The sequence below is a fragment of the Phoxinus phoxinus genome (genome assembly GCF_949152265.1).
Source record: "Phoxinus phoxinus genome assembly, chromosome: 19".
Lineage (NCBI taxonomy): Eukaryota > Metazoa > Chordata > Actinopteri > Cypriniformes > Leuciscidae > Phoxinus > Phoxinus phoxinus.
In genome coordinates this window covers 8,212,948-8,239,604 of record NC_136894.1, presented here as the reverse complement: position 1 = coordinate 8,239,604, position 26,657 = coordinate 8,212,948, and the positions used below count along the sequence as shown (strand labels likewise).

The 26,657-nt window shown below is 37.0% G+C and overlaps 1 protein-coding gene across 10 annotated transcripts in view; it reads right to left on the bottom strand.

The window, feature by feature from the left end:
* elmo1 (engulfment and cell motility 1 (ced-12 homolog, C. elegans)) overlaps nucleotides 1-26,657 on the bottom strand; it is an 80,535-nt gene that overhangs the window by 25,007 nt on the left and 28,871 nt on the right. For 3 of the 10 annotated variants that reach the window (XM_079590362.1, XM_079590366.1, XM_079590365.1), the window contains exons 2-16: nucleotides 24,065-24,196; nucleotides 23,457-23,497; nucleotides 22,183-22,255; nucleotides 22,026-22,076; nucleotides 20,195-20,364; nucleotides 16,040-16,075; nucleotides 13,422-13,521; nucleotides 12,466-12,617; nucleotides 12,054-12,132; nucleotides 10,123-10,164; nucleotides 9,918-9,968; nucleotides 9,500-9,622; nucleotides 9,202-9,330; nucleotides 7,464-7,568; nucleotides 5,582-5,690 (exon numbers count right to left, since the gene is read on the bottom strand). In XM_079590362.1, coding sequence (XP_079446488.1) covers nucleotides 5,582-5,690; nucleotides 7,464-7,568; nucleotides 9,202-9,330; nucleotides 9,500-9,622; nucleotides 9,918-9,968; nucleotides 10,123-10,164; nucleotides 12,054-12,132; nucleotides 12,466-12,617; nucleotides 13,422-13,521; nucleotides 16,040-16,075; nucleotides 20,195-20,364; nucleotides 22,026-22,076; nucleotides 22,183-22,255; nucleotides 23,457-23,497; nucleotides 24,065-24,142 — 1,339 coding nt within the window. In that variant the 5' untranslated portion in view covers nucleotides 24,143-24,196. The remainder of the gene's footprint in view (nucleotides 1-5,581; nucleotides 5,691-7,463; nucleotides 7,569-9,201; nucleotides 9,331-9,499; nucleotides 9,623-9,917; nucleotides 9,969-10,122; nucleotides 10,165-12,053; nucleotides 12,133-12,465; nucleotides 12,618-13,421; nucleotides 13,522-16,039; nucleotides 16,076-20,194; nucleotides 20,365-22,025; nucleotides 22,077-22,182; nucleotides 22,256-23,456; nucleotides 23,498-24,064; nucleotides 24,197-26,657) is intronic. The other 7 variants (XM_079590369.1, XM_079590371.1, XM_079590370.1 and 4 more) reach the window with 3 other exon arrangements.

The window sequence follows — 26,657 nt, the reverse complement described above, 5'->3', positions numbered from 1 at the left end:
GTCTTAGCAAGATGAAATTTAAAAGCTTAGTTTAATGATCAAAACTATGTAGTTTTTATTGTGAAGGGGCAAAATATATAATGCAATGCAATTCAATGTACAAATAAACATTCCTCAAAAGCCTGATGTATCATAATTAGTAATCACATTTTAACATGATTTTTCTAAAAGTGGATGTATGGATAGTCAAGTATAACAAAGTTGCTTCAGTCCAGTAAGTGTTCATCTTGAACTATTACTAACAATATAAAAGTTATTCTTATGTTTACTTTATAAAAATCAGTAAAGATTGCAGATATTTTTTTTTATTTTATTTTTTGAATTACACAAAAAAAAAGTGTATCTATCAATCAAAAATACATTCTTCAAAATGTATCTTTTTGTGTACAACAAGGTCAGTCATACAGTTTTGGAACAATATGAGGGTCAGTGAATGATGACATTTGTAACTGTATCACTTTAAATCATCGTTAAGTAAATGTTGGCTTTAAGCAGAAGAATTGAGGCAGGATCATTTTTAAGCAGGAGAATTGAGGGAGATCAAGGATAAGTTTTACTTGGGGCAGGTTTGCCAACATGATGTAAACAACGGATGATGCATGGCAGATGAGACCGCTGCCAATCTGTTCACTTGTCTCATACTCAAACATCTATCCGCAGACTATAATACACGTCAACAGATGATAATACACGCATGTCAATCCACTATCATAAACGTTCGTCAATCCACAAACTAATACACAGACTATTGATTTCCTTTGAGTGTGATGAAATAGATGTGTCATGTTTATCTACATGATGCACCACAGGATCTATTTTGCTATGTAATATAAGCACAGCAGATGTTCTCGTGGACCTGCACCTCTGTGTTTGAATGTGGGTTAGATGCTGACAGCAGCTGCATCTGTTCACTCATCTATTTTGCATGAGGAAACTTGACCACACCAATGGCACAGCTGTTTTATCTTCTTTTTTTATCCATTATTATCCATTCCTTCTATCCTGAAAAGACCTCCCAGCAGTCTGACATTACAGTATTCAGAAAGTAACCATCCAACTGTCGTCTCCAAGATTGGAAAACTTTAAGCTTAACTTCTACAGGGAATCTACAGCAATAATGCGGGGGGTTCACCTATTATTGCTGGATTTAAATCATAATTACAATATACAAATAGTTCAGCCAAACAAGTATGACTTTATAGATATTTTGAAATTTTTTATTTTTAAACAGATATTTAAAAAATTGTGCATGTGAGTGTGATATGTTGTTCAGGTATTCCCTACATTGTGTCAAGGTCAAATATTTCTGGTATTACTATCCTTGTGGAACAAAATGTAGTGAATACCTGAACCACGTATCAAACTCATTTTTTGGTCCCAATGAAGTTCAATTTCAATTTAATGAATAAATTATGTTTTTTGAATATGTAAAAATGCAGAAAGTTTTCTGTGAGGCTTGAGTTTATGGGTTAGGGTATAAAATATAAAGTTTGTACAGCATAAAAATCATTGTGTAATTTTTTTTTTCAATTCAATGAAAGGCAATGGGGTTCAATGTTGTTTTGGACCCCACTGACTTTCACTATATGGACAAAAACATTTGTCAAATAATATTTTAGTGTTCCACTAAAGAATAAATATAATACAGGTTTAAAACAACATGGAAGTGATAAAAAGAATGAAAGAATAAAAATGTTGGATTAACTATGCTTTTAATATTCATTTTAAAAGCTAAATAAATGTTTTTCCATTGCCCCTTCTACATTACAATGTAGTTCAATTAAGTTAAAATGCACATCATTTATATTCTAATGGCTCTGCAATGTAAACATCAAAACAAAGTATGTAAATACACTGATATGGTACAATACACTATTATAGGCCAGGCTTACAAAGCAACACCCAATACAATGGGTTCTCTGCACCAGCTCTCTATTCACAAAGTGGTCTTCGGCCTCAAAAAGATTCAAGACCCCTGTTTTCAACTATTCTTGACTTCAACTAGATAAAATAGTGCATGCAATTGGTTCTTTTGAACCTATTTGAGCTGCTAATGGGACCTTATAATATGAATCAGCCGCAGGGATCACTTCAAAGGCAGTGTAAATTTCTATTTAACTCAACTTAGTTCTCCAGCGTCCATCGTTCACTTCATGTAATTGCCCACACTGCGTGTATTTTTGTCAGCAATTGTGCATTGTGCCATGAGCGGTCTTGTTACCGAGTGCAGCTGAAGTTAAACTGAAGTACTCCAATAGTACGGCCTGTCAATAATACCGACATCCATATCCACTAACTTCCGTACAGAGGAGAAAAGAAGAGCCACAGTGAGTACTGAAGCAGAAGATGTTCCTAGGAGAACATTTCCCACTAAACAAATACACTTCAGTGGTTAACAAGACATGCGGGAGCTCCATTTCAATATACGCAGAAAGGAGCACTTTTTTAACCCATTGTATATTTTCTTCCGCTGCATTTTGGTAGCAACTAGAGCTGAACAGAAGAGCGGTCTGGTTTCATCATCCACAGACTTAAAGTTGATCCCTCAGGCATTACACCGGCTTGCCCAGGCATGGCACCATGTGCCCATCTTAAAAGTGTGCCGTATCTCAGTAGGGGGCTCATGATTGAGCAGCAGGGATGTCAAGAACATCATCTTGGAGGTGTGAGATTATACGGACAACTACAGACAAGCCTATTCCTGATGCGGTTAACCCAGACTTTATCTGCAGGGAGCTGAGGATCACTGATGCTTGTGGCTGTATTAATAAAAATCAAACGCAAGGTGATCTGACTGCGACATGCTCATTGTGATAGTTTTACAAATCATAATAGAAAACAAAGTAGAATTTGCTATCCATCCCTGATGGCACACGTGTGGTCCAGACATATATTTGATGTGCGCAATAAATAGAATAAATAATTATCTTAGAGAGCAGAATAAACTGTAATAATGTTTAACTTTTTTTATTTATTATTATTCTGAATATTTTACATTTTTACCCAATTTCTTTCTGATATTTATACATTTATACAAAGTCCGATATACAGTATATCCATATTTAAAGGTTTAGATTATAAAGGTATTTTTAAGAAATAAATACTTTTCTTCAGCAAAGATGCATTAAATTGATCAAAATTCAAGGTTACAGAAGATTTTTATTTTAAATTAATGCTTTTCTTTTGAACTTTCTATTCATCCAAAAATACTGGAAAAAAATATCATGGTTTCCACAAAAACAGCATAACTGTTTTCAACATTGATAATGATAAAAATATTTATTCAGCGCCAAATCAGCATATTAGAATGATTAAGTAATAATGGCTGCTGAAAATTCAGCTTTTTAAAAAATATTAAGGTAGAAAACAGTTATTTTAAATTACACTAATAAAATGAATTTTTTTTGGACATTTGCTCAACATCAATATCGCTAAAACAACCCGGTCCGTGAGATGTTAAAACAGCATTCACCAGACATTTTTGCTATGTTTATGGTTTACTGTGTAATTGGTATGTAAAATTGATTTTTGTAAGATGTCTATTGACAAAGATGATGAATGTGCTGGTTTGCATATATTTACTATAAAGTTTTCATAGTATACTCTATGGTTATTCACAGTTCTGAGCCATCATTAGTATGTTAGTTCAGTCATAAGATGGAAACTCTCTTCCCCCAGTAAAAGTACAATAACACCATAAATCCATAAGCAAGGACATTTTGAGCCAGTAGCCATTTGATTCTCCTCATAAATATTAGATACGCCTTTTTAAAGGCTGAACTGGGAAGCCATTGCATGGCGTCTGACCACCGCAGATTCCATTAAAGCTTTTGCAGGAAAAACATGGACAGCTATAAAACTTTCAACACTTCTCTGAGAGGAGGTGAAGCAGGGACACCTGGATTCCCGATAAATTATTCATGACTGCTGAAGGAAGTGCCGGTCGAACAGAAACTCTTATACCACAGCTAGATAACACATATTTAAATGTGATGGGGGAAATGCCATTTAAAAAATCTATCACCGGTAGGGTCAAATTGACAGGGTATTGAGAGATGGTTCAGGAAGAATTGTTTGCCCGCAACAGTGTACCGTGTCAGCATAATCGAAGGGAAATGATAGCCTAAAAGCTAAAACAAGTGTCGGGAAACTCTAATTAACATAAAATGAGCAATCATCTTCAACAACATTGAGGTCTCCAAAGCTTTCAAAAGGAGTGACATGGCTTATACCTCTTCCTGGATTGATGAGTGCACAAACTGGCCCATCACTGCTGAAGATAGGGCATCAAAGTGAGTCAAATGCATCAAAATAAGTATCTGCTATTTGTATAAACCTTCAAATGAGAAGAGTAGTGAGTAGTATGGCATTGTGGTTAAAGATATGCACCCTTTTAACGTTCACAAACATCAAAACAAGCCATTCTACATCTTTCACTGCCACATCAACGCAAACATAGCATCTACCCCGTCTAAAGTCTGTAAGTGCACCATAAATTACTTTGAACAAAAGTATCTGCCAAATGGAAACTTACTAAAAGTGTATGTGAGAGTGTTCTTCTCCCATTTAAAACAGCCGTGTCCTCCCACAGCCCTTGCTTTAAAAGACACGCATTACTTTTTAAATGAGGGGTTACATTAAGCTTTCTCAGCAAGTTCAGTTAATTAAGTTTCTGATGACAGGACGGTGGAGCAATCTCCACTGAGAATATACTTACCGTTCAATAATGCCCAAAAGCTGTCAGTGAGGTTGTGCTAATAACCTCTCTTCTGCTAACTTGAATCAGAATACCAAATGGAGTTTTTAAACAATAAAATGCTTTGCTGGCTGCTCATTACTCTCTCAATATTGTGCTTAATAAATGTGATGGATCACTCCAACTGTGCCACATTAAATGGTGCGTGACTGAATACAGCAACGGCTTTACAGTTCTTTGTGATTCCTCAGCCACTCCAGAGAAGGATGAAAAGGAGACTCTTTGTCTTATACCAACGCTGAGGTACAATTTACAGATGTGGGGGCAGAAACTCCTATCCAAATAAAATATCACTAGAAAATACATTTATTTACAGCGAGTGGATTTATGTTTTTTATTTTCCATTAGACACAAATTTCGTTCTCTTGTGCTTCTTGCGCTTGAATGGTTTAAAAACCACACCTAAATGCACACACATGAATCGATAAGCGAAATGCTCACCTCCATATATCATCTCTCTCTCTCTCTCTCTCTCTGTGCCACTTTCATTACTCTTTCCTCTATGTGCAAGGTGGAAACAACCTAACAGAGAGTCCTGCTTTGAGTTTGAGTTATACTAGTCTCAATCCCCATGCATTAGCTCAGACATCGTCAGTTGTTGCAGTCTCAACTTGAGACATAAAAGCAAGTCTTAAAAGCTCAGACACTAGAAGAGGGCAAACATTAGGCGCTTTACTTCATTAATTTATGAACTCCTCTACAATTATAAAGTCTAATGTTGCCTTTTATCTTAGCCGCTTGCAAATGTTCAGTCTCAGCATGATTCTTTCAATAAAGAAACTCAAAGACATCTGGCACGTCAATGGTAAATAAGAAGACACTTACGAAGTTCTCCGACTTTGAGAATCTCACACAGCATCTTCGTCAGTTCAATACTACTGCGCCCAAATGGACATTCGTGTTTATCCTCACGACTGCTGTTTTCCAGTACAATCTGTAACATACACACAGAAGTAAATGGCAACAATGTCAACATTTTGTCTTTTAATCTGTTAAAGCAAAATGCTTTGGAGAAAAAAACGACTGAATTGCATAAACTACTTTTTATTTTTTATCATAGCAGCATCCGAAATTACATACCGTCTTGAGTAGCTACTACATTTGAATATGAACTTCGAGACAGTTAAAAAAGTACTTTTTATATACTATAAATATGGGTATTATTAATGAAATGTAGACGTGCTACATCCGCCCTGTTATCACTGTCAAATGACCTACGGCGTCAGTTGCGTCGCTTTATTGCATTCACAAATCCTCTCCTGTGGCCTCATGGGATAGTAAAGTGTCCATCAGCTGTGCACTTCAGAATCATGCTGAAAATAGTAAGTCAACTGGGTACTTTTCAGCTACTGTTTTTTGGGGGTGCTGATGGATTGATGCACTCGATCTACTCGGCCTATGTTTTGATCATCGATCTGAATCCGATCTGGACGTAGTCTTTGACAAAAAAGTGATTTTCTCAGCTTTTGGTAATTTTTTTTGCTTTTTTTCCTCTCAATAAAAGTTACCCAGATTCAATTGTTGATTAAAAAAAAGAATGCATGTATTTTTTTTAAAGCAAAGGCTCTTTTCCTTTTAATATACATTTTACTTTTATAACATTAATCCATCCACAACTACAAACCAACATTTGGTCAGAAAGATGCTAGACCCTACTGAGTAGTTAAAGTAAGCTAATAGTAATAGTTTAGGCTAAATTTGCAACCACAGACACAATCTTGTTACTCATTTTGACACAGTTACTTTTATTGTATTTCATTTATACATTTTGACTATTTAAATGGATAGTTCACCCAAAAAAAACTTAATTTTCTAGTACGGACAAAAAAAAAAAATCTATTAAGAATAATATTTTTTTTTGACAGAAGCAAGAAAGGCATACAGGTTTAGAATGACATGAGAGAGTACATGATTTCAATTTTTGGGTGAGCTCTCTTTAATTTGGATGTTTATTTACCATTTATTGCTAGAAATAACAAAAATAACACCAAGTAAGTTTGTATTTCAGTGTGGGAGGAGTTGTTGTCAGTCCCAGATTCTGTGATGAGGGGGGCCCACATAAATTGTCTTTATACTGCTAAGTGTTTGGGCACTAGGGTGGATACTGAGAACAGAGTGTATTTTCGGGTTTATCAGGGTATCGCTTGAGTGTGAAAACAGCGATGAGCCGCAGAATCACAGCACGTCATTGCAGAGGGCAGTGAAGTGGAATAGTACAGTTAAAGAGTAATGTGAGGAGACAAGGAATGTCCTCACTCAACCCCAATTCACTTTCCTTACTGAGTCTATGGAGTATGAGAGGGGGGGATGATGGATTTTGGAGGAGACAGGGCTCGAAAGTGCAAGTGCAATCAGTTGCGACTAAAAATATGGGTGAAAACTGTAAAATGCATTTAAGAGCACATGTGCGGATAAAAAAATATTCTAGAAGGTCCTTCAAAAAACAAATTTATGATATTTAAGGTCATAAAAAGTCTTAAATGTCTTATTTGGTATAACAAAAATCTTAAATGATCATTTTTATAGGTCTTACATTTGTAAAATCTTAATGTAAATGCATGACTCAGGTCAGCATGGTGAGGTAACACTTTGCTTTAGAGGTGATAATTGAGCACTAGTCAGTTTATAAATAAAACACATTAGAAATAAATATGCGTTTAAAATAAGCAAATTGTTTCCGCACCCATGTAAAGTGAGCATGTCTTACCCTGATATAAGCATCCTGATGGTGCCTGGCAAAATAGAGCATGTTATCCAGAGCCAGCATCCCAGGAGGAATCTGAGTGAAGTCCACCGCAGGATTCACATGATTCTACACAAACACACACAAACTCAAGCATGATCAAGAGGAAACACACACTCTAGCCTTGACTCCATGACTCGCATCGTAATCACGCAGAGAGTCTCGTATTGCATTTTGAGTAGTTAAGTCGAGATAAGAGAAGTGTTACATTGGTTCCAGTCTGTGATTCAGAAACAGGCCTGTATATCCCCGGTGGATGCCAAAGGCCCAGCAAGCTCTCTGCAAATGCTACGACTGCGATATCGGCTCCCTCTGCTCGACCGTCTACTTCAAAATAATCTGCGCTTTTCAGAAAATGTGAGATGGCTGGCTTTGAGGATGAGGGCTCTGTGGCTGCCTGACTGGATTTAGGGTTTGCCAATTATGCTGCATTTGCTTTTGGATGGACCCTGGTGTGTCTGTGGCGCTGAATAGAGGAACCACAGAGTAAAAACATGGTTTATTACTCACAGACCGTGAAACAGAGACAGAGGGTACGTTTGGAAGGGCATTCAAACTTTGTAGATTTGCAGTTTGGAGTATGCATTTTTGCATGTATGGAATAAAAAAGCAGTATGTAACCAGAACCAAATTCTGCATCCCACAATGCAATATTACATTTCAAATGAACTGCAAGTACCGGTAATACCCATGTTTTTTGGCACCCTCTTCTTAAATCATTAGTTAATAGCATTTTAAATGAAGCTAATAGCTAATCCCAAAATTATAATGTCATGTTGTTATAAACTAACTTTCTTTTTCCCATGGAACACAAAAAGAAACATTTTGAACAATGTTCAAACTGCTCTTTTCCATACAATGGAAGCGTTAAGAGACAGCGGGATGCCAAAAAAAAAATCGGTAAGGGGTCAGATTTTTTACCAACCCTAAACTTTTGAGCTGTAGTTTATATCAGTTATACAGTGCATAGCGTACAGTATATAATGCACAGTATGGAGTATGCAAGACGCAAGACGCAAATATTTCATTCTGGACACAGTCAGCCAGAGGCAAAGTCCACTGGCAGCGCACAGTACTTAAAAACACGTCTGTGGCGAGGGCACTGGAGACCAATTTCCCATCCATCAACGTGACAATGCCCTGAGAGAGTTGGAACACAGCCCTCATTAGCAACACTGTTGTCTTAACACATTCTGCACAGCTCACTAACAGCAAACCTAAAACGCTGTTAAAATGGTGTCTAGATCCTCTGAAATGGTGCCTAGATGAGTTACCTGTCATTTGACATTGGTGGCAAGGGAAAAGTTTGTTTGTGTGTGTGTGTAAGTAATCTGGAGGTGTTAACACTGCAGGAGGAGTTTAGGGAAGGTCTTATCTTCAGACAACACACGGCACTGTAAAAGGGGTCTTGAACCTCAGAAGTTTACCGGGGCTTAGGAGCACATGACAACTTTAGTCTTGCCCCCTTCAGGCTACTGACCGCAATATGCTCCTGCTTCATGGGCCTTTCCTGTTTCTACTCCTCTTCACACCTACCTTGGCCTCTCATTCTCATATCAGATTAAAAGTATATAAAAATTTAGAATATTCTTTCACCTTTTTCATTATATTTGACATACAGTGGGGGTAACTGAATATTTTTATCATCACAAATTATTTATCATCAGCAAAGAGTATAACAATGGAATGTATGAAAACTTACAATAAAGCCCAGTTTTTTGTAGTCTCGCGTGTACATGGACTTTCGCTTCTCAATGCTGCCGCTGTTGTTGGACTCGCACTCAACGTCAAAAGCAATCCTGCGCAGCTCGAAGATGATGTCCCTCTGAGCCTTCATAAACACAGGCATGAAACCACATTATTGCACAGCTCTTTAATAAAATTATGAATAAATCAAATCAATATGTAATGTCCATTTGTTTATTTGGCAAGCAACTATTTAATAAGCAGGGGTGAACATTGTCTGACTACATCTGTAAAAACTGTTCAGTGAGTTTCACCTGGTCTTGAGGGTCCATCTTCGTCATCATGCGGTCCTCCAAAAGGTTAAAGGTCAAGACTTGCAGCACATAGAGCTGGTGTGCCATCTCATCATTTATGGGTTTGTTACTCCTGATCACATTCTGACCAATGAGAAAGAGAATGTTAGACAGATGGAGAACGTTTGACTGCTGTGGAGATGGTGTCATGACTTTTCCAGTCATTTATGATTAGGGTTAAATAATATATTTATTACTATTATTATTATTATTATTACTGTTAATACCTATACTACTTCTAAATACTAACAACAAATGACTACTTTACCAGTATGTTTTTAGCATCAATTACAGGAAAACCAAACCAAAGAGAGATATTTATGTTCAGATTTGCATACTGCCATACTACTTGTACTATTTTTGTAGAATGCGAACTTACACTGAGGATGATTGAGCGCAGCTGCTTCTGTGCTAGAATGTGAGCCATCTCCTACAATCAAACAAAACATTGAGTCACCTTATATCTCACACATTCACACACATCTTCAATAACCTCTTTAAAAAGGTATATCTCTACAAAACAGCTCAGTCAAATATCAGTTAAATCACCTACAGAGGGTTCACCTTAACTAGAGAGCACTTACTGTTAGAGGACAATCAAGGATGTTCACATTGTCCTCATCAAACTACCATTACGTGCACAGCGAGGGGAGGAAATAATGAGAGAATGAGACAGAAAAAGAGAAGAGAAAAGAAGCGAGAGAGAAAGCAGAGGCATTTTGTTAGTAGCACAGAAATAAGAGGTCAGCTAAACAGACCTGGAGAAACTGTAAATTGACATTTAGGATATGAGGCAGTTACATGAGCCCGCTGTGACTCCTAAGTCACTCACTTACTTACTTAAAGCTGCTGTAAGCAATTTTTTTCATAAAATGTCCAACTGTCTGACAAATATCGCAAAAATAGGTGTCCTGAGAAACCACACAGCACAGGGCTCTGTAAACAGGTACCACGTGTTAGCCAAGCAGAACGCTGGAAGTTGCTGTCTGACTGTCTGTCAATCATTTTGCATGTTCAGGTTCTGCTAATGTCAGGACTTCGGCGTATCTTAGGAGAGTGGGCGTATGGTCGTAGAAATGAGGGGCGATCTAATTCAGTGGCTTAGTTTAAGGGAAGTTAGCAAAGTGGTTAGCAGCATTGCTTACAACAGCTTTAACTAAAAACTTGTTATTTTTTCACAAAATATTTTTCCTTCAGTTAATCAAATTAAGAACTACATCACTGTGAGTACTGATTAAAAAAAGAAAAGGGGAGTATTAAGGTGCGGTCACATTAGCTTCACGGCCAAAAAAGGGTCCATTGTTCATTGTCAATAGTGTAGCAATGTATGAAGCACAGATCACACAGAAGTCACTTTCTAACTAAGCAGCTCTCTGACAGTTAACATGTCAGAGCGACAAAATCTGTGTGGCGAAATCTTTCGCTCTCACACAAAATTCATGATCGTGTGGATTCCTAATGAAATGACTGGATTTGACATGAAAACTCGCAGAAAATCTGTGACCACGCCTTTAAGGATTGTAGTCTCACTCATTCCACTCGGTTGGCTATTAGGAATAAAAGGCATTTAATAAGGGTGGAGGAAAGGAAAAGGAAATGATCTGAGGTGAAGAAACGAACACACAAACGGACACTCACACACAGGTACAAACTAACAAAATTATGCCTAATTAAGTGACACACTTGCATGACTACACAAACAGCACCTCTTACACTTTGTCCAAACCGATTTTCCAATGTCTAGCACTTTTTATGTTCGCACTGCAACCAAAATGCTGCATGAAGTGACAGAATGTTAGCCAATCACAACATATTTGATGTTTAACATGCAGTGATGTGGAATAAGAATTTGGACAAATGAGATTTCAGTGAGCAGAGCTATCCAAGATAATACCGAACGATGGACAAAATGCATGTAGTTCAGTCATGAACCACTAGAGGGCGCAGGCTGAAAGGTTCTTTACATGCAATCTGCAAGCGATCACATCATTACCGCATGGCCCAAGTTGGTTGGCCTCTGCTGATCTTGCAGCCAATGAGATCGCTTGCTCAACATTTAAATAGTCTGGTTCAGTGTCTGCTCCACCTCCCCCACTCCACCTGCCTAGATCTACTACAGGATGGTCTATTTATGCAGCCGCAGCATATCTTACATGCTCACAGAAACGTGCCTCTGTATCTATTAGCTGTAGCAAGTCCATATTTTCTCTGCTGCAGCAAAAATAATGATCATCAGCAGAAGCAGTAGCATAGCAGATCTAGTCCGCCAAGACCAAATACATTAATATATGCCATATTCAATAACATGTAATATCGAGAGTTGTCATGAAATAATGTTGTATGACACTATTGAAAGTTGTAGCTTGTTAGAACAATAATTTAAACAAACATGGAAGACATTCGAGTGACATTTTCTCACGTCTTGCCTGACGAAGAAACTATCATTATTTAGTCTAGACAACAACAAACAAATGGAAAAAGCTGAAAATGGGTTTGTGTGTACTGTGTGCAGTACCTGTCTCTTCTCCTCAGGGGCTTTGAGGAACAACGCATTAATCACTGCGATAGTGTAAGTCTGAATGTCCTGATCCGTCCTGTTGCCAGAGAGAGAGAGAGAAAAAAAACGAAGAGAACAACAATTAAAGGTATAGTTCACAAAAAATTATCATCATTTACAAAAAAAGCATACAGTAATGAAGGGTTGTAAAGCCCCAAAAGCTTGACGCCCAGATGTGCATATTCAAACTTGGCTGCATGCACTAATAATGGTGCATAATTTTTGGAGCCTGACAGTCATGCTTTCATTATATGGAGAAGAATAAATAACAAATGGGTAAGAATAAATGGATTCACTTTTTCTTTAAATAAACTTAATACAATCAGAGAACTACAATGCCAAAGTGAAATCAATTATCCCTACTCCATACCCTTGCAGATGAGGGATGAGCTGGCCAATGGTGATTTCTTGAGCCACCTTCTGGTAGAGATCTTGACTGTTGAGGACCATTGATTCCAGGATGGCTAGAGACCTCTGGAGTACAGCAGTGTCCATGGCAGATTTACACACATAACTGGCAATCTAAGGATGAAGTGACAAGTTAAAATGAATTGAATGCACAGAAATGTGGATTTTAAATGTTTGAAAGCTAGAGTTCCATCAAAATAGAGCATGAACATAGTACGATTTAGTGTCTTATGACATTTTTAATAATCAAACACATTACAGTATATTAAGCTAAAGCCCCAACTCAGTGACAACTTAGATTTACATTATAAAATAAATAAAATTCACTATGTTTATGTATTATGTAAAATGCACTTCTGGCTCCATAGTCCCGAAGTCAAAGTTTTTTTTTTTAAATTGGCTTTTGGTTAAATGCCTGAAATGAGACCACAAGATGTTTTTACTTTGACATAAAAAAAGTTATACACCCTTGTGACTTTTAAATAATAATAATTTGTTATATTTATATAGCGCTTTTCTCAGCACATGGAAAAAAATTACATAATTACACTGTTTACATGGAATGGGGGAAATCTCCTCAAACACCACCAATGTGCAGAATCCACCTAGATGATGTGACGGCAGCCATTTTGTGCCAGAACAACCACCACTCACCAGCTTATTGGTGAAGAAGTGACAGTGATGAAGCCAATCAGTATATATGGAGATGAGTAGGAAGCCATGATAATGGACAGAGGCCAATGGGCAAATATGGTTAGGATGCCAGGGTTAAACCCCTACTGTATTTTCATAGGACATCCTGGGATTTTTAAAGACCACAGATAGTCAGGACCTCGCTTATCTCATCCGAAGGATAGAGAATTTTTGACAGCATAGTGTCCCCATGACTATATTGGGGGACCCACACAGACCACGCACCTTCTTGATGAAAGCCACAGAGAAGGTGTCCCAGGAGACAATGCCATGGTCCATGAGCTCCACGAAGGCCGTCAGTGTAAAGGAGAGCAGGTCACCAAAGCTATAAAAGACAAGACAACAGCCACTAGCCACGTCTCTACCGCTCACCTGCACTGAAAGAACAGCTAAGCTTCAGCCTTACAGAGTGAGAGTGAGTGAGAAGAAGCTGGAGAACAGGAGGACATGGAGTCAGCCCAGCTGATGTCCCTGTCCTTCAGAAGAGCAGCCAATGCCAGAGCGTTTGGCAGCAGGAGCAGCAGCAGTGGAAATACACTGGCAGAAATGTTCAGTGGTATCATGCAGCAGTTTGTTTGGGACATTATAGTTATGATGAATGGACACACAATTGAATATGATAGTCTCCGAAGGAATATTGTAGGTTAAATACAACTTAAAGGGAAAGTTAATCCAGAAATGAAGATTATGTCATTATTTGTTCCAAACCTGAATGACTTTCTTAATTGTGTGGAACAGAGGGTTATTTTAGTATTTATTTACTACTATAGTATTTATTTTTTATATATCTATATAGCTTTAATTGCAGTTTTAGTCATTTTAGTACTTCAACTTTATTTCAGTTAGTTTCCATCCTTGAATTATATTACTTCAGCTTTATATCAGTTAACAAAAATGTTTTTTCAATAGTTTTAGTAAACAATAGCATCACTGGTGAAACAATTTGTTTGTGTTTTAGGTCCATAAAAAGTCATACAGGATTGGAACAACTTCCATAAACAGCATCTGTGATTGTACTGTTGATTAACACAGAAAAATATTTTGTAGAATTAATTTGAAGAAAGAAAAAAAACAGGACCTTAACTGGACAAACATACAGTCATACTACCATGTCACTGATGCTGTTGATAATAGCGTGATTTGTATTAAACCTCAAATATTCCTTTAAGTAATAAGACAGGGACTTAATTACTTTGTAGTTTTGAGTTTTAAAAAAAGAAAGACCCATTTTAAATCAATTATCGTCTGGCTAAAAACTAATCCTAATCCTCATTATGGGAGCTTCTCAAATGGAAGGCTGCGTCCTGTAAGGCTGTATATCAGTCGGCTGACACGTCATCAAGCTCCGTCAAAGGAAGTCTCAATTTAAAGGATCTTTTGAAGGCAGCCTTCGTTTTGTGTCCTTCATTCAGCCCGTTTTGAAGGATGCATCAAGTGTATCCTTCGCGTCCTTCAATCACCCACAATCCAATTCACAATGAAGAATTGGCAGAAAGTTAATTGGCACTAAGCTTGTCCAATTTCACTATGCATTAAGACAAAAACAAATATTTTGGAGATGAAGACTTTTTTCTTAAATTAATCACATAATGCTAAACTGTGCGTAATGTAAACCACTGAGAGACCACAGATGGTTGTCATTGCCTGTACTGCATTAATAGAAAGGCAGTTATTATAAAGTTTTTTAATATAAAATATTTTTCAAATAATTATTTTAATTGTATTTTCCCTTTGTGAACCCAGGGGTGAAAACATTTATGACATAGCTATGTGCACTTACTAGACCATCTTACTCTAACCTTGAATGCTGAGGACTTTCGTCTACAAACCTCAGAAGGACTGGACTATGAAGGACACAGCCTCACTGGGATGCAGCCTTCTGTTTGAGAAGCACCCTACGTGCCACAGCTTTTTGGCTATAAATGAATAACACTGCCCCCTATCGTCACAAATACCTCTGTTCATGCCTTTTCATTATTCCTCATAACGAAAAATACAGGAGGGAAAAAAGTTACAAATAATTAAAAAAAATTAAATAAAAATAAAAACTTCAGGCCAAGAAATCTAGTTACAAAAACATAAATACACATAACATTTCATAAAAGTAACAGAACATAAAAAGGCAGAAATTAAACAGGAATTACTTAAAGGGTTAGTTAATTTTCATTTTTGGGTGAACCCTTTAAGCAGCCTGCACTCAGCTTGGTGTTGAGTATTTATATAGCAGGGAGTTAATACAGCATGAGTTAGACCTCATAATAAAAAGACATTAGTTTGAACAGCAATTCATAAATGTATCACTGGGAGCAGGAAGTATTTGCAGCTGGAATTGGGCAAAACCCTAAAAAAAAAAATCCACGGTGGCACTGAGGAATGATAAAATATCACAAGGGGATATTTCGTGTTGAGGAAAATAGTTTCTGGTTGTTTATGACAACCAATCCTTTTAGAGGTATCCTGGGAAAAAGGATTTTGAGAGAAAAAAAAGCAGTGTTTTGATAAAGTTTGGATAGTTGATGTTACAATTCTATGAAAATGTGAGCGTAGATTCTTGTCGATGAGTGGGGAACAAAAAAACGTTTCCCAAAAGTGATTAGTGCAAAGCTTCCCCTAAAGCACCAATGTTGCCCAATACCACATGCAAAAGAAAGAAAGACAGCTGATTTGTTACATGGAAATAATCATCCAAACAAAAATGGTAGTGACTGCAGCAGTTGCCAAGTGTTCCCATCGCTTTGATTGGTTTTGAGCACTGAGGCCAGAGCCCGATCATGCAGAGACTCGGCCCGGAGATTAGAGGGTAAGTGAGAGGGGGGTTATCCAGCTCGAGGGGAGGGGCTTACCAGGGCTTCATTATCTTCTGTAGTTTCTGATACCGTCTGAAAAGATTTAAAACTTTGACGTCAGGTAGACAGAAACACTTACATAGTCTGGGTCCAAATATTCCTTTATGAACCCATTATGACATTTACATTAGGAAAATCTGTGGAAACCCCATTGTTGGTTACACAAGGTTTAAAACAGAGTACGGTATATCTTATACATCCAGTGCAGCATGAGTTGAGAGAAGAAAAAAAAAATAGCTGAACATTTAAAAAACCTTTCTGAGAGACACAAAGCATGCAAAGCAGAACTGTGGGAGAAGCACACTGCACACTGCCTACACACGCATTTAATGCACGACGTGTGCTTAACTCCCTGTGGTGGTTATGAGCAAGTGTGAAGGATTACCAAAAGTATCCATTACAAATCATCATGCATTATATAGCATTTATTTATGACTCAAACGTGGCTCTTGTTTCCTCTCACGGTCCTGTCAGCAGGGCTATAATCCACAGATATTACTCATCGTGTTTGCCGTCTCATTTCTTACCTAATGACTTGCACTGTACTTTTAAAACGCATTTAATTTCACAAGTTACATTTGTGACAGAAATTTGTGTTTACAGATGGAAGGGTCTGAAAAAAGGGTTGTTGATGTATTTCAGTTGTCAACTAAATACAAAAATATAAAACTGGTCAAAATATTGATAAAATGATTACATTTGGTGGATATCATGTTTAAAGGGTCTATAATTAGTTTCATATTTTCATAGTTTCATTTGTGTTAGTTGTCACAACTATGGGAAAACACAGAGCCTCATTTGTAAATGCTTATAAAATGACAGATTTCAAAGTACTGTTACAATAAGTGAAGCAAACTAAAATTAAAAATAAATGTATTGCTTTATTTAGCATTTATTCATGGTTTATCATTATAAACCTTATAAACAATTGTTAATATATGCATAACTTAAAAAAGCAAGTTACCTTGTACCTTAAATTTTATTTTAAATTTGCTGAAAATTGCGGTCAAAAAATTTGAATTTGTTGTACTTAAAATTTTTTAGTTAATACAATGAAGAAGAATGGTTTAATAAACAAACTCAAAATAGTATGTTATCTTCACACATTAGTTATCAAAGTTGATTTGACAAAACATAAAAAGTTGTGATAACAAATCATGAAAATATATTTTTATATGATAAACAATGAATACCTTAAAAGTAATAAATATAAATGCAATAAATACATTTCTTTTTAATTAGACATGGCTTCGGTAAATGTGAAGCTACAAACTTTGTTTTCAACTTTCTGTTGGATTTTATTGAGCAAATGTGGCAATTTTGATTATGTACTTTCCTACTGCTTACAATTGTGACCAAAAATAAATCAATACTTTCGACTTTTAAAACCTTTTTTTTTTTAATGCAGTTTGTTTCATTGGCCAATCCAAAGACTAAAATACATATGTACACTTAGCTGGGAATAATTTAGGATGAACTGGGTTAATAATCAACTGCCTATATTTGTGTCTGACAATCGGTTCACTAATAACACAAGCATAAAGACATCCAAAACAATTTCTGAATTTATATTTCTCTGGCAATCAAAACAGTGGCGCTACTCGTTTTAAATGCAAAACATTTTACAGAGCATAAAGTTACTTTCTGAATCTTTAACTGTTATCAACAACCTCAATCAGAGAGCTACTGTGTCACATGACCAGTAGAGGGAGCCACTACACCACTAACTCCTCAACCGGCTGCATTCATGCCCCATGATGTAAGAGGACTCGCTCTGTATCCTCAAGAGTGCCGTCATGCTTAAGTCTTTTGAATAATCATCGCCTGGTCAGCGGCTAACAGGAATCCACGGCAAGAATGTGAAACAGTGTGTGCTTGTGTGCATGTGCGTGTCCACTTGGATTCTTAACGGTATGAAAGGACTGCATAGAAACCCACACATAGGCTCTTTGAGGTCAGGAGCTGTTGACACAGAGCTGCTTTATATAAAACATACCCATGGAAATCATTTCCATGGTCAGCTCTTCAGCGTACCGTAATGTTGAAACACCTCAGCTGGCGGCGCAGAGCTCCGATAAGTAAAAACGCAGCTATTGATTCAGTGAAATAAAACCAACATCCCAACGGCAGCATAATTTCCCTTAACCGGCCGAGCACCAGAGGGAAATCACTTTTGCTCATGCAAGAAAATTAATGTATCTGGCAATTCAGATAAATCTTCTTCCACAACTACATGAAAACAGCCATTGGAATAGTATGACCTTGACAAATGAAGCAAGGGCAGGCGTAATTAGGTTAGCATGTAACGGAAAACAAAAGCACAAGCCTGTGAAGTTGACCAGCCGTAGAAGAGACATCCAGTTTGAAAGACAACCGTGTCTTTTTTTTCTTTTCTTTTTTTCAAAACAATTTCTTCCCTCTAGCTGTCTTGAAAGTGTATCTTCCTAGCCGCCTTTGTTTTTCTTTAGTTCATTATTATTCCTTGACTCTGCCTCTAAGTGTGTTTCTCTAGTCCCAGTTTTCTCCCTCCATGTTTCTCTCTCTCCTAAGGCAGTTTGTGTCTGCTGGCAGAGCTCGGCCTCCTCATGGGACCGTCCGTATAGGAGTTGAAAAAGTGCCAGCTCAGCAGATAGTCTATCTCCGCTTTAACCTTCAACTGAGATGGTCAGGCCACACGGCTGCTTTATATCAGAGACTGGAGGAGGGAGTGAAATGTATACACTTCATTTATTATTAATAGACTCCTGTCTGATATAAAAATTCTGCAGTTTATTTGGATGATGCATCTCTGATGTGATTGAGTTGTGTTGTATTGGAAGGCACATTGTTTGCGTTCAGCTTCAAACAACAAAATACTACAAAGTGTCCTCAATCACAACATTTGCTCTCAAAGAGTCAAACACAACAACGTGTGTGAAAACAACACCACACAACAAAGTGTGATCAAACACAACACCACACTCTCAGACATATTGTGGCCTAAAACACAACACCACACAATAAAGTGTGATCAAACACAACATAACACTCTCAGACACAACATTGTGGCCTCAAACACAACACCACACAACAACGTGCCCTCAGTGTCGTATTGTGTCAGAGAGCAAGTTGTTTTGTGTTTAAAGACACTGTTGTTTATGAGGGAACACTGTTGTGTTCTTAGGTGATTAAAAGCACATTTTGTATTTGAGGGAACATTGTTATTGGTGTTGTGATTGACGACACTTTGTTGTGTTGGGTTACAATGCACATTTTTGTGTTGTTTTGTGTTTTACGGCATGTTGCGTTATGGTAAGGTGAGTCGCTGTGTTGTGTTTTAAGGCAATGTGTATTATCAATGCCAAATCATTGTGTTTTTGTTCTCATTGAGAATAACCTACTAGCTTTCACAAGTTTGGAGCCGGTATGTTTTTTATATATAAAAAAATATATATTTGGCTATAAGTCCCTTATGCTCACCAAGGCTACATTTATTTATAAAAAATACTAACAGCAATATTGTGAAATATTAATACAATTTAAAACTGTTTTCTATTTTCTATTTTATTTGCTCATTTCTTATCATATGTTAAATCAGTTGCTGCTTAGTGCTTAATATATCAATTGTATGGAGAGTTCAAAACAACATTTATTTGAAATAGTAAAAACATTTGTTACAAAACTGACTTCAGCTAAACACCAGCCGAAATGTATAATTTTCCTTTTATCACTGTAAAGCTGCTTTAAAACTATCTGTATTGTATAAAGTACCATTTAAACAAAGGTGACTTGACTAAAAAAGATTTCTGTCACTTTTAATTAATTTAGTGCATCCCTGCAGAATAAAACTATTATTTACTTTAAGAACTTTAAGAAAAGTTTTTTACTTTAATTAATTTACTTTAAGAAAAACATCTTACTGACCCCAAACTTTTATTTTTGTTTATTGGGATTTGAAGACTCCTATTGAACAACATCTCAGAATCTCACCGAGACATTTGAATGGGCATCATCACAGCGTACGGTGCAAGTCACTGGCCAAGTCTTTATTCGGGTTTTAATTTGCTTAAGCCCTGCTAAGGCAACAAACCAATGAGTGAATATCAAGAGCACTGTAATGAAAACAGAGAGACAAGAGGAAAGGCAGCCAGAGGAACAAAAACAGTTACTTACTCTGTGCCGCTCTCCACCATCTGTGTGAGCAGCGAGATGCCGTCAAGGTTGATGAACTCCTGAGCAAAGGTGATGTCTCGTGAAGAGTTGGCCAGATCCTTCAGAGCGTCCAGCTTCATGTCCATGCTGGACGACTGGATGCGCTCGTGCAGCTGCTGGGCCATCTGGGCCTGTTACCATGGTCACAGTAGAGGCGTGTTAGTGAGAAGGGTGACGGATCCTCATGTAGGAGGTCAGGCCTTTTAGTCACACAACTCAAGGAAGAAGGCGAGACTACACTTCTCTAAATCCCTGTCTCGCTGAATCAACAATTGCCTCATTCAACAGTATTTATTAGCATGGTAGTGTGCGTTCAATATCGACGATTACCAATTATAAAATATTCTGGAAGTTATATTCAAATAAATTAAAAACTAGTTTAGTTAGTATACATTTCTGCATTGGAGTGGCCCTAAAAAGTATTTGGACATCTAAGACACACTTTTTAAAAAAAATCAATGAATATAATTCGAGTTGTTTTAGTATAATGGTGATATTACCATATTTTTAATAAATATAAGTGATTTTTGTTTTTGTCAATTTGTTTTTTTATTTCATTTTTAGTTTGTTATTTTAGTAAATCAAATAGAAGGAGAAATGCTGCCTAGAAATGTTGACAAATTTTTTTCAACTAGCTGAAATAAAATAAGTTTAAGTGTTTTTGTTTTGTTTTTTTGTTTTTTCAGTTAAAGTTTATTTTATTACAAATATACAAATAACTATTATCAATCTCAATCTGTTCACTCCATTTAATGAACAATATCCCATGTCTTTTCATGTCTGTATTAGCATCCTTTACTATGGAAGTGTTTCTAAACTAAGCAAAAAAAAAAGTCAAAATGATGACAAACTGTTTGAAAGATCTGATCTAATCAGATTTTAAAATTCAGTAAATATTCAGTAAAAATGTTGATTTAAGCCACCTCTGATGTACAGTAAGTGGAATATCTAGATATCCTGAACCACAAAAATAGTCAGTTCTGTGAAAAGCAAAAACATAATTTGTTTTTAGATTAATTGTTTTGATATTTTGCATCTAATGCAATAACATTCATATATTTTAAAGTGTGGAATCAGTCCAAAAAAAATTTTGGGCAACTGTTTCCATCTTTCTTCCCTTCAAACTAAACTTGCATGCTTTGATCATCTTAAAAAACAAAAAACAAAAAACCCACCATGATTGCACCAATGTAACTGAACGTAGCATCATAATACGCTTAATCATGAACACCATTCCTTTCTTCTATGAAACCTATCAAAGCCACACAGAGGACTGATGACCGTTAAATATCAATGGTGGCTGGTGCAAAACATCACAGGAAGAGAAACAGCCCTTGCTGTCATTATGCTGGAGGTGACGGTTTCAAATGTCACAGACATCAGCCTTAAATATCACCATCCCCAAGCTGCAAATTCAGATAGGTCATAAGAAAAGCGGTTTCTGAATGAAATATCTATTCTAATATAATGTGTTTCCAAAACTACAATATATTGTTTATAACAAAGAGCCAATCCCAACATTTTCTGTATCCGGCAGAGAGAAAACAAGTGAAAATAATGACAGCTGGGCACATTTACGCATTGACAGGTCATGCAAGACTGTTTCTCAGCTGCTGCCTGACACTTTAGGAAGCTTTGGTAATATAACCTTTCACCCCTCACATCTGAAGGATTACAGGCCCCAGCTGGATGAGGCCGGGCTTCAGAGGATAACGGCAGGTTCCTCCTGCTGATGTAGCCTTTATATACAGTATGTATTTCTGGCTTCAGTAAACTCAAATGTGCTACTTACAGCAGACGTAGTAAGCCGCAGAATGGAGCCATTTTTGATGTTGTTGCGATTCTGGGTTTAAAAAGAAAAATAAGAGGAGAAGAGGTACTGTTATAAGATTTTTTTTTTTTAAACGAATGAGCTTAGCAATACAGCTTTTCGAGACTTTGCAATGAACCTTTTCGGTGATGTAGAAGTTGGTCGAGTCAGCATTCTGCAGGGAAAAGGTTTCAGGGTTTGGCAAGTTCCATCTAGTCAGAGAAGATTCAGATGAACATCTGAGATTGCTATACAGTGATGTTTGTGATATCAGCATAATGCAAACTCTTGACAGGCAAAAAAAGGATTTCTTGGAAATAACAGTTGAAACCGTTTTCGGAAAATTCTATATATTATGTAAGGAATAATTGACTCCGTGCATTATTTTTCTAATAATTCAATGGCCCACTCTAAGAGGTAATGCCGTTACACCTTGGGTGTGCGTAAAATTCAACGACCCGGAGTCAATTATTCTGTTTATACTATGGTTACCACATCACAAAACATTGTTTAGATGACGTATTTCAAGATGTTTGTCAGGTTTGTTTCCTTAAACGCTCGTGTGTAGGACTAATTTCTTACGCATCTAATCCCAAGCCTCCACTGCTAATTCCAAAACGCAATTTTAGAGCTAGTAACGGAGACTTAAGCCACTGATAGCAGAGAGAGAGAGAGAGAGATAGCAGAGAGAGAGAGTGATAGCAGAGAGAGAGAGAGAGAGAGATATTGTGTGTCTCTCAAAAGTCAAATTAGTTTGCTCTACTTATAGCGAAACTGTATTTTATCTGCTTCAAGAACAGCGTTGTTATTACCTTAGTGAGAAATGTCATGTAGCTTTTAAGTTGAGCAACGCTGACAACACGTTTATATGCGAGTGTGTGTCCATACTGTATGCGTGTGCATGGAAAAACATGGAAATAATTTGATGTTTTTATCCTAATGATTACTATATTTATATGCTTGGTCAGTGTCATAGTGGGTTCTGGTTCTTTTGCTGTTGTAGTCTGTAAGGACCTTTGAAATAACTGAAATCATTTAGTTAAGTGATATGGAAGACTCCTTTATAGACCATATTCATAGCAGCGCTATGAAATCTTTGATTTTTAACAGGAATGATAAATATCTTTCCAGGAAATTTCAGAAGCCACAGTAATCTAGGAGCTTTATACAGAGGATGCTATTGAAAACACAGTAAGTCTATCCCTCACAACCTCGTTTTTATACCTGTTATGGCACTGCTCTGAATAAGATCTATTAGGCATCATAAAAAGGTAAGATGAAAAGAAAATGCCTTCAGTTCCCTTCAGATATGCATTCCCCTCGGATTTGCACGAATCTGTGAATTACCCATTTCAATGTCAAGTTTGCAGGTATGAATGCACACACACACACACAAAAAATTTTGTTACTTACCCATCACAAACTTCTTTAATGATGGCGGAGAGAGGCTTTTTCTGCAACAGACCAAACAAAACAAGATTTTTGATATTCTACCTTATTTCTTTACGGCTGATAAACATTCTTCATACCCAAAATCATTCACATCAGTATCTACGACTTTTGAGCCAACATTTGGTTGAGTCAAGTCGGGAAAACATAAAAGAGCAACAAAGAATGAATAAAGAATAGCAGAATAAAGATGAATGATTAATAAGGAACTTTAGGGGGATTTATCCAAGGTTAGTCTCAATAGTGGATAGCACATATTCTTCATCATCATTCACACATGCACTGCAGGGCATTTTCTCTCACATGTTAAAGGAATAGACCAGTGAAAATCTTTATTTATTCACAATGTTGTTCCAAACCCATATGACTTATTCTTCTGTGGAGCAAACCATTAATGGGGACTGGGAGTCCCTTATTGGTGTTTTGTTACCGATATCAACAGCCGTGGTCATGAAATGTCATTGTATGGAAAGAAACAGGTTTAGAACAACATGAAACAGGTTAAATATTGACCGATGCACTTCTTTAAGATATACAAGCATGCATATACAAGGACAGGGATAGGAACTGACCTGGTCAATCTCCATAAGTTTGGGGAAGGCCCCCGGCCACTCGATGGCCACTTTCACGATGTCTGCTGGGGGTGGCATGGCTGCGCTGATGGAGGATGTGGCCGCTCACTGATGCCTGGCTGTCATCCAAGCCTGTAGAGGGAGACATAGGGTCATACTACGCATACTAATTTATCAAACACATCTCTTTTTCAGAATTAGTACAACAAGGGATGTCAAAAGTTCCAGTACTTTGGTAATGTGTCTAAAAATTTAACAGTACCAGCATTTTTACAGTTTTTAAAGTACAGAGTTCCATCTCAACATTTTTTTTATACAAATGTGCTATTAATTTAATGACCATTTATAGTCATGAATATTATATATGATCTTTTAAAATCCACCTTATCCGTTACAGCAACTCAACAGACTTCCATATATTTGGTTAAAAAGAATGTATGACCTCGGGGTCAGATCAGAGAGCTCCTTCTGTCTAGATAACTTGCTGCTACTGCGCAAAAGCTGACACTGAGGAATTCTTCTGGAAAACATTGAAAATGAATTTCAGGAATGCAAAGCTTTGGCTGGTGCCGTGTGAGAGATCCACTCTGAACAAGAACATTCTTCCTTTGCAATTAAAATGTCAAGTATCAGACGTCACAATTTGCTGCAGTACGATCTACACACTCGTGTCTTTTAAACACTTATTATATTAGGTCTGAACTTTGCTTTTAAACTAAAACTATGGAGATCAACTGACATCAGACAATTTATATAGCATCTATTCATCTCAATAAACCCTGGTGTTTTAGTGTGAACAATTGACAAGCTAAATTTATCAACTAAAGTTTGCTTTGTCATGGTTATAGGCTTATACAGTATATAGGTCATAATGTGATTTTCAATCCAAACAAACAACATACTCAATAGCTTCTTATGTAAAATTACAAAAATGATTTTAATACAGGACCTTAACACATAGCTCTGACTCATAATTAAACATGACATTTTTGCAACTGTACCTTTAAGACTTCTAGTGTAACTAAGACTTCTGCTATGATTGGCTCGCCTCAAAAGTCAACCGTGTTGTTCAGTGGGCCAAGATGCTGATTCATTGATGTAAACAAAGACTGTCATATATTAATGTGCTCATGGTTGTAACATCATAATGATGACAACTTGACATGTTGACAAATGGCTCATTTTTGCAGTTTAGTTTCTATAAATGGTCTTGGTGGATTGCTGAGGGGAGCTTTGTATCGTGATTAGAGTATACTGTCTGAACTCATTACTTCAAAAGAGCAAGAGACATGTTGTTTTCCATGATATGGCCAAAGTGAGAGGACTATTTTCTTCCAGCCCATTTTCAGACAGCAATACAGAGTATCAGTGTGAGTGACAGTGAAAAGCAAATCTCTCTCTAAAGCGCATTAACAAATAATTTGCACTTTAAAGACATGCTTTTTCTTTATGACTGGTAGTCGAACTATAAGTTAATTCTAGCTCAATTTTCCTTAAGTATCTGGCCTTCAAAATGTATTAAATAACATAAGCATTTAAAGATAAATAATAGTCTGAAGTCTCATAAAAGGTACAATAGAAGTACAATAAAACGGTAAACCCTCTCCAAGCAAAGGTTAGAAGAGTCGATAAAGAGAAAGTGACATCCGCTAAAGCAATTTGTAAATTATTTAGTACTCCTGACACTCGGGACAGTGCGGATCATCTTTGGTCCTTGTGGATAAACCCGGTTACATTTTTAATCCCCCGTTCCATAATGCATGGGGATGATTCTTGGAGAGAAAACAAGAACACACGCAGCCTGAGAAACAAGCATTCATTCAACCCATTCAAACAAGCTGCCATGTCACTCTGCCATGACTCATCCCATAATAATCTCCACAGACACTACCCAGGCTCTGTTGCTATGGCAGCTGTTCCATCAGAAGTTGCATCTCTCCAGGGTGGTTCGCTTGGAAATGTTTCCTTCCTTGTAAGAAGTTTCCCCATTACAGATGGCATGATTTCATTTGACAGAAGTCAATAAATCTCATAACCAGGTTTTATGTAAAGCTCTCAGCTGTTGTTCAAATGGACAGACTAGCTGCACTTCTGTTTGAAACCGAGTTTAATTTTTAATCCATTGCTCTTATATGATTTGACATACTGTAAACATAAATTGAGTGAAACAGAAGCTACATTTAATCTAGACAACTTTTGTACACAAGAGCACAAACTACTCTTTATTTCCCACTGGCAGTGACTTTATCACGCTGTGAACATGCCACAATACTAAAGATGAATAGGGTGTGTTCACACTTGCCAGGTTTGGTTAGATTAAAACTAAAGCTGGTGTGATTGCTCTGTTAGTGTGGTTCATTTTAATAAGTGTAAATATTGCCATCTGAACCCTGGTGCGCACCAAACAAGCGGACTGAGACCCACCTTTTAGCTTCCAAACAAACTCTGGTGCAGTTCGACTGAAATATGACTGTAACAAGGACCAAAGACATCTAAACGAACCAAAAACAGGACATGAGTTCACAAGATGCGACCATAAAAATAACAGAATCCTCAAGCATACCTGGTTCCTCTCATCATATAAGGAACTATA